We start from the raw sequence: 8,915 nt of genomic DNA, 5'->3' as shown, positions 1-8,915 counted from the left end.
AATTCAATTTTTAAATATTGTAGTTAACTGCTAATAAAAAATATTTTTTAATTATCAATTACGTATAAAAATATTTTTATATAAATAGCTATCGAAATTTAATCTAGAAGTAAAAATTATTTTGTGGACTAAAAACCAAATGGCATTAAAAATAAATAAAATCAATTTTTTTCTTATGTTCAAAATTAAGTCCAGTGAGAAAAAAAAAATCCAGACCTCCACGAATTATTAAATATTCACTCTAGAGTTTTAAAATCTAAGCATGCAAGTTACCCAAAAGAAAAATACTTGCAATGGCAGTGTACAATGTGTCGTCTACAATAGCATTAATATGGTTGGTCGTTGTAGAAGGAAAAAAAAGGTTTGTTTAATTGGTTTCACTAGAGCCATGGTTGCTGTTTGTTGGCACAGTGATTTGGACTTGAAAGCACCCATCTTTTCATGTCTTACTGATATTGATATTTGACAGTTGATACATCATTTGGCTTGTTAATGTCCCTCTTTGAAAATCTCTTTTTTTTTTTTTTCAATCTTTATCACATTACCACTGTTTCTTCATCTTTGTCATATGTCAAGCACTGTGCCCAAGCAATCCAATACAACAAAGCTTTTAAATTATAAAACCAGTAACCACACTCTCAAGATGCATAGAACGTTGGGCTCTTTGGTAGCTGAAGTTGGAGAGAAGATGAAAGCAATGTGGTTATGTCCAAAGGTTTCGGGTTTTGATCCTTCTGAAAGATGGGGTCACTCTGCTTGCTTCTTCAATGGCCTTATGTATGTCTTTGGGGTATGACTAAAATCAAAACTCCCTTTTGTTGAAAACAAAAATATAATTCAAATTAATAAATAAGCTTTTTAGTTACATGTAATGGTATTTTGACTAATTTGGAGCTCTGTTTTCTATTAACCTGGACATGTTTTTTGACTAATTTTGTTGGTTGCAGTGTACTCGTTGAATTTCATGAGTTCTTAGTACTTCTCTCTCAAATTCCCTGTGTTATTTGCTATCTATGGCTAGGAACCAAAGCACTTTCTTCTCTGAATTTTAGTATTTCCCTTAAATCTTTCTTACCACGTGGTTTTTTCCCCTAGAGAGAATAAACTGAATTAATTTTACACTTTCTGTAATTAGTTGAACAATACATGCTCAGATGTAATTACCATCACTTTTCTTCTTTCTTAATATAGTAATTAAAATTTTAAATTCTCATCTTCTCCCTGCCTTACAAAACATACACTAAACAAAGAAAATAACATTTTTTCCCCTTCTTGAACTTGTTAAGAACAACCATAATAAAGAGATAATAATAATATCACTAAATATTATAAGATGTTTTTTGTGTCCAAATTTCAGGGCTGTTGTGGAGGGATGCATTTCAGTGATGTTCTCACTTTGGACCTTGATAAAATGGTTTGGAGGAAGGTCACAACCACAGGCGAAAATCCAGGTCCTAGGGACAGCCATAGTGCTGTTATTGTAGGCCATAAGATGATAGTGTTTGGTGGCAGCAATGGATTCAAGAAGGTGAATCATATTCATATTCTTGATCTTGTCACCAAAGTGTGGGTTAGTCCTGAATGCAAAGGGACACCTCCTTCGGCCCGGGAGAGCCATACGGCCGTGCTCGTTGGCGGCTATAGACTAGTGATCTTTGGTGGTAGTGGGGAAGGCAGAGCAAACTATTTGAATGATTTGCACATTCTTGAACTAGGAACCATGAGATGGACTTGCCCTGAATTGAAAGGTGAATTTCCTGTCCCTAGGGACAGTCATAGTACCATTGCCATTGGGAACAAGCTTATTGTATATGGTGGAGATTCAGGTTATCAGTACCATGGAAACATTGATATTCTTGATATGGAAACAATGACTTGGTCTAAAGTATGTATAGTTCTTAACTTTTATGTTGGAATTGCTAATAATTTTCTCGAATTCGAACAATTAAAGATCAAATTTCATATGACAGTTGAGAATTCAAGGTTCTTCACCTGGAGTCAGGGCAGGTCATGCTGCAGTAAACATTGGAACCAAGGCAGATTTCCATTAATTGCATGATATTGATTTTCATTTTGTGGAACTCTTATATAGTTTAATTTGTCATGGATTTTTCTAAACTCTCCATGATATTCAGGTCTATATCATTGGAGGGGTTGGAGAAAAACGTTACTATAATGACATTTGGATCTTTGATATATGCACTTGTTCATGGACTCAACTCTATATAACTGGTCAAAAACCACAAGGGCGATTTTCTCATACTGCTGTTGTTATAGACATGGATATTGTCATCTATGGCGGGTGAATTTCTCTTCTCTCCATTGCGAAAATGTTGGTCTCTTTGTCGATTTCAATTCGCCGGCTTAACCTTGTCTGATAACAGGTGTGGTGAAGATGAAAATCCTCTCAATGAATTGTTAGTTTTGCAGCATGAAGCAGAGCCAAATCCACGTTACAACGCGGTACATATAGAAGTTAATGTAGCAATTATTGGCATAATGTGAAAGAACTAACAATGTGTTTTGTTTTGCATCAGAAAACTATGTTGATGGGGTCTAATGTGAAAGAAGGAGGAGCTTATGACTTTGATTCAGGTACTTCACAACAGAAGAGGAGGAGAGTTTCTACTACGAAGGTTTGGGATGTTGATTCTGAACAAGAAGAACACTCTCTCTCACTATCACAGCATTCATCACCATCTCAATCTGATCAAGAACAGACTCTTGGTCAAAGATCAAATGCTTCTGTCACCGATTCGCAGCAGCGTCTTCTGTTCAAACAGATGAATCAAACCCCAACCAATTGTCCATACAACAATGACTTGAGTAACAAGAAATCTATGAAGGATATCGCTCAGGGAAATCCACAAAATCTTCCTTCTCTAGTTCATCAGCCAAAGCAAGAACAGTGCCACCTGGTGAATTATTTTCTAATTTCGCTTCATGTAGACTATTTATCTGCAACCAAAATCAACTACTGAAATCAGTCACCAGTATAAAATAAATATTAAAATACAAATACACATTTAAAATATATTAAATCACACATATATTTATACATAAATCAATTGGTGTCTGATTTTAATAATTGATTTTGATGTACAAATAATATTTTTAATTTAGCTAACATGTGTTTTAAGGCATCTATTAAGATTATTTAATTAAAATTTTTTAATTTTTTATTTTAATAAATATATAACAAATATATTAAAAAAATTTTAACTGATATATAATCTTAACGTAATAAAAAAACGAATATTAACTAAAGAGAAGTGTTAGGGCCAACAATTTTTGTATTTTGATCAATAGTACTTTTAATGGTGTGAAATTACATCCAATGATAAGAGATGACTCACTTTTCTTTTGATGATTAAGTACTGGCCATAAAACACAAAAATTGCTGGCATAGACTTTCTCTTAACTAAATTCTTTTTTAATTTATAGTTACTTATTATTTATTTATTTATTTTTCACGATGGGTTCAAATTACAAGATTGGTGCTGAAGTTCGAGGTAAAATAGATGGAGCCTTTGACTCAGGTTTACTCATGACTGCATCCGTGAATGGAGAGATTTTCAGAGGGGTCTTATTTGCTCCGGTATGCTTCCATAATATTAGTCTCTGTCACTTTTTGATTTCGGATTTTTCTTAATAATTTAAACAAATGGAATAATAGAAAAAGTAAAGTGATCATGTAATGAATGTTAGATACAGCAGGCAGTAAAGGTGGTTGAAACAAATTGCTCTCTAACTACTCAAACTCAACCACCATTTGTGAACTCCAACTCAGATCATTCCCCACAAATCAGGCGAGGCGCTCGGTCGTCGATACTATTCAAGGAACATAGAGCAAATAAGAGTGATCTTGAAGGGTTGCTTTTGACACTTGGAGGACCTGCTAGCGCAAATAATCCTGAGGAGGTAGATTATTTAGGAAGCAAATAAATAAGCTTTGATTTGTGTGTTTTTGATTTGCATCAGTTGTCAGTATAATCTGTTTCCCACTTAACCAAACTGTGATGCTTATGAATAAGATAGTTAAGGAGGATTATTATTGTACAGTGGTGATTTTTATGGCGTGGTTATGTTGAATTAAAATGATAAATCTTAAACCCTAAGGCTTTGTTTGGTTGGAAGGAAAGAAATAGAAAGGAAGGAAATAAAAAGAAAAGAAGAGAAAGGAAAGAAATTGAGTAGAATTTTATTTTCCTTGGATATGTTTGGATGAAAGGAAAATGAGAAGGAAGGAAATAGTATATAATGTTATGAAAAGACAATTTTATCCTTAGATATTTTAAAATATATTAAAAATTAAAGGGTAATATTGGAATATTAATACAAAATATATTTTCCTTCCATTTTCCATCCATTATTGGAGGGAAAAAATTTTCAATGGGTCCCACCCATTTTTTTATAGGGTAGTGCTAGGGAATCAATGGCTTAAGTGTACAATGTGTACAATGGGCTAAATTTTTGGTCCATGAATAAAATGAACATCACTATACTAGCTAGAATAACCATCCGATACCAAGGATAATAAACATCTCAATAAAAAATTAAACTGATTTTGGGGTTCACCAAGGATCGAACTCTTGACCTTTCGAATCTAGAACTCTAATACCATATCTGAAACCACTCATCCCAAAAGCGTAACCTGACAGGACAATGTAACACTAATGGTCATATCTCTAATACTTCTTAAACCTCCATTGTACACATTATACGCTTAGGCCATTGGCTCCCTAGACTTTTTCTTTTTTATACTATTCATTTTTTCCTTTAACTTTTCCATTCAACCAAACAAAGGAAAATAGTTATTTTCCTTCCAATTTCTTTCCTTCCTATTTCCTTCCTCCCATTTTCCTCTCAAACAAACACACCCTAAATGACCAAGTATATGTGTAGGTATGTAAGGGTGCAAATGAATTAACTGGAACTAAAAAAAAAAAATGATAAAATGAACCGAAACTGTGAGATGCTGTGATGTATATTATATGGTGCAATGATAAGTGGTACGGTGGTTGTTGCGTCAAACTTGGTATCCGTCAAATATGGAGCTACACAGTAGTAACGTGGATTATTATATTAAAAAAATAGTTGCATGGTGGTCTCTGCTTGCCTAACCTATTATAAGGAAGAAGATGGAACAGTGTCAAGCCTGAAAAGGCACTTATAATGACACAAAAGTAGAGAGGTCAAAACACATACTACATGCTTAGCTTATATTGCACATGCATGTCCTGTGTGGCACAGTCATTGATTCTCTTCTGTAGTTCTGTTTTTGAGTCACTCGTACCAGTGTTCTAAGTTCTAACCATACTATCAATAATATTTGTTAGTAATTTTATAACCAATAATAAGGGTTTCTAAAAGAAGATTTTATTATCTATTGTGAAATACAAAAATTCTTATTTTTTAATATTTAAAAATGAATGAATTATTTATTTTATTATATTTTTATTTATTTTTTAATTATTATAAAATGAAAAGGATTATAGTGAATTAGGTTTACCGAAACTAGGTAGAATAGGGCAGTAGGATGTAGGAAAAAAATAGAAAAAATGGTTCCGTGTATTGCGCGGGACGCTGTGATGTGAGAGTAAAGAAGGGGGTCTGGATAGTGGATAGTAGTAAAGACAGACGACAAAAACATAACCCATGGACAGTACAAATTTAAATGAAAAGACTGATTGGATTGATTGAGTGAATGTGTGTTATTAAAAGATTGACCATTGAGTGGAGCGGGGCCATGTGCTGATGTGCTTCACCATTGGCCCCTGAAATGATAACACACCTGCAATCAATCAATCATACACTAGCTATGTTCCCCTCTCTCTCTCCACTAGCGTGGGCCGATTGCTCTGCATGGCTATGGGTTTCATGGGCCTCAGCCCAACCGCTTCATGTCAGTTCCAGTTTAGAACGAGTTTGACGACCAAAAAAAAAAAAACGAGTTTCACGATTCAGTTCATGACTTCATGCATGAAGTTGTAGCATGCAGCTGGGACACTTTTTCCCTTGGTATCGAGTTTACGAACATAGAAATCGTAATTAAATATACGAAAATGTTTAATAACTAAGTTAAACTTATTTTATTTAGTATTTATTAATTATTGTAATATTAATATTAAATAAGATAAATTTTAATTATTTTTTATTTTTTAAAATTATCGTTAAATATAAAGCTAATGACTATATTACGGAAAGGGTAATACTAGAGTACAATACTTGTATTAAAATAAAATATTCGTATTGATTCAAATTAAATGAAAGACAAATTAATAAAAAAAAATATTGACAATCTAAAATGAGGTATTTTCTACCATACTCAATTTTATAATTATATAATATAGATATAAAATATAAAATCCACTTTTTTTCCCCTAAGGTTTTAGACAAATTAAGCATAAGTTTGTTAGGCAGCATAAAATTTTTCCTAAAATTATTTATTAACAAAAAATGTATGCTCGTTCGTCTTTCATCGTTGTTCATGACTCAGACTGACTAGCAAGTTACGAAAATCTATTGCCATGACATTTTGACGATCGATAGGCTACTGATCTATAGGAACTTGCCAGAAATAGCTATCTGCACGACAAAGTTATATTGTATATGTAAGCTAACTCTTCCTTCAGGTGAAGTTTGTCGCATACAAATGAATTAAACGTCCAGAATGTTTGTTGGTAAAGACCTAAAGGGTAGTAGCATATAAGATATAACTAAGAATGATAGAGAACTAACTTACTCTTGGACTTCCGTTTCCAGTAACTGGAAACAATATATAATAATACTTCAATCTCAAGCACCTACTACATGCATGCCTTCAATTCCATATCCAACCTTAATTACTCCAATAATAATAATGTTTGATGATGTATGGCTTTCATTATGTCAAAAATAACATAATGTTAATTGTACATTAAATCAGTCCCTATTAAAATTAGTTTTTTTTACTAAAAATAGAAAGACTCGAACTCCACTCTTACGTGAATATGGAGAGATTATACGATTTGAGTTATAACTCATTGCGACTATTAAAATTAGTTATTAGTATAAAATATGCATTAAAAATAAATTAAATTACATATATTTATATAAAAATACAAAATGATTAATTTTAGTAGCTGATTTTAGTAAATAAATAATATTTTTGAAATTTATATTAGTTATATGAATTACACTTAATAAAATGAATACATAAACTTTTTAATTTAATTAATTTAGTGAGCATATGAAGTAGATTATCTACCTTCCGATCTTGGGAATAAATTTGATTCAAATGAAGTAAGATTAGCATTAAAGTATGATGAATTAAATAGGGCCAATGGTACAACATACACAACCACAATATATATATGAGCCAAAATATTTCTTCCACTCTAATTAATCTTAGCACGAACTGGAGGTATTCGTTATCAGGAACATGACCGAAGACCAAAGTGCGTAGGTGCCACGGTAGAGTTCATACACAGATATACGCTCTACCTAGCTTCTTCGTAGTACATTCATCATTTCTTGGACCGACCTTAGGGATGATGCGTATTCAGTTCACATGTTAAATCTCTTGGCCCACGCTCTATCCACGTCTATCAATCAATTACAAGATTATTCATATCATACTAGGCCTGTTTGATGAGCCCTACTATAATGCAGTAAAGATCACAGATCAGATATGTTCAAATTTATTTTCTCGCTCAAATGGCCAAATCTGATTAATGCATGTATGTTAACATTACTGTTGGGAATAATGGAAAACATTGAGAAAGATGATGATAAATGATTGTAGTGTTTGGTATGGCAGCATTACTACATTACTATATTATAGAATTTATTATTTTTTGCCATCATTTAATTATTAATTCAATTTTTTTAGTTTAATTCTTTTTAATTTAGTAATTTAATTTTATATACTTTATTTCATATTTTTAAATATTAATAATTAATAATTAATGATAAAAATAATAAATTTTGATAGTTCTTACTACAAGAAAAGAGAGCTATTTTAATATGATTTGTTTAACAGTCATAGTTAAGTGTAAAAATTAATATATATTTTTGACAAATATTACAAATGTCAAATTTTTTATATTTTTTTATGAATAATTTGATTATAGAAAATTACTCCTCAATTTTGACACTCATTTGTTTTCAACTTACTCCATTATTTCTTTTTTTCGTTAAGCTCCGTCAATTTTGACATCACACTACTTTTAATTTGAAATCATACTACTCATTCTTCATCTTCAAAATCTCAATTTATTCTTTAGTTTCAAGATCTTATCTCATTTTTTGTTAAAAATTTTTGTTGAGAATTTTTTATGATCAATAAGTGTCAAAATAAATAGTATTTTTGACGGTTAATAAGTATCACAAAAAATATATTTTCAATTTTTTCTAACAAATTATTTTTGACGGCCAATATTTATCAAAATAAGATTTAAACTTTTTTTATAATTACTTATATGTTAAAAATACTATTTTTAACAAAACTTTTATTAACATATTTTGATAGTTAAAATAGTGTCAAAATTTATTTTTTTTAACGAATTTTAATTTTTTTTGATACATAATAATTCTAAAAAATAGTCTATATTATTGTAGTGCCTCTAACATTTCTCTAATATTATGATATTTACATACATACGAAGTTTTATGATAGTTCCATTGAATTGAATAAAGAAATATGAGTACCTTAAAGGTTGCAAAGCATTAGGTGATTTCAATAACAGAAGAATAAAATGAAAGGAAGTGCTCTGGTGGGGGTTAATAGTTAAGAGACCTAGTTATTTTTGTGCAAAACCTAATTATAAATAGTTATCACACCGAGTCGATTGTATAATTGAATTTATTAGGCTTTGAGTAATATATATGTGTTGTCTACGGTTTAAGATTTAGAATTTATAAAATATTTAATT

The 8,915-nt window shown here is 31.1% G+C and overlaps 1 protein-coding gene across 1 annotated transcript; it reads left to right on the top strand.

Moving 5' to 3' along the window:
* The first annotated feature begins 562 nt into the window (after positions 1-562).
* On the top strand, positions 563-4,015 carry LOC130932451 (uncharacterized). Its single transcript, XM_057861778.1, is given in 8 exon segments — positions 563-790; positions 1,358-1,885; positions 1,971-2,036; positions 2,136-2,302; positions 2,385-2,478; positions 2,481-2,918; positions 3,494-3,598; positions 3,709-4,015. Coding segments are annotated over 8 exon segments (1,857 nt in total). The 5' UTR covers positions 563-568; the 3' UTR covers positions 3,946-4,015.
* The last annotated feature ends 4,900 nt before the right edge of the window (positions 4,016-8,915 follow it).

The sequence above is a fragment of the Arachis stenosperma genome, chromosome 6 (assembly GCF_014773155.1).
Source record: "Arachis stenosperma cultivar V10309 chromosome 6, arast.V10309.gnm1.PFL2, whole genome shotgun sequence".
In the NCBI taxonomy this organism is placed as follows: domain Eukaryota; kingdom Viridiplantae; phylum Streptophyta; class Magnoliopsida; order Fabales; family Fabaceae; genus Arachis; species Arachis stenosperma.
The sequence above is the reverse complement of the archived record's forward strand: the minus strand, read 5'-3'. Positions and strand labels throughout refer to the sequence as shown.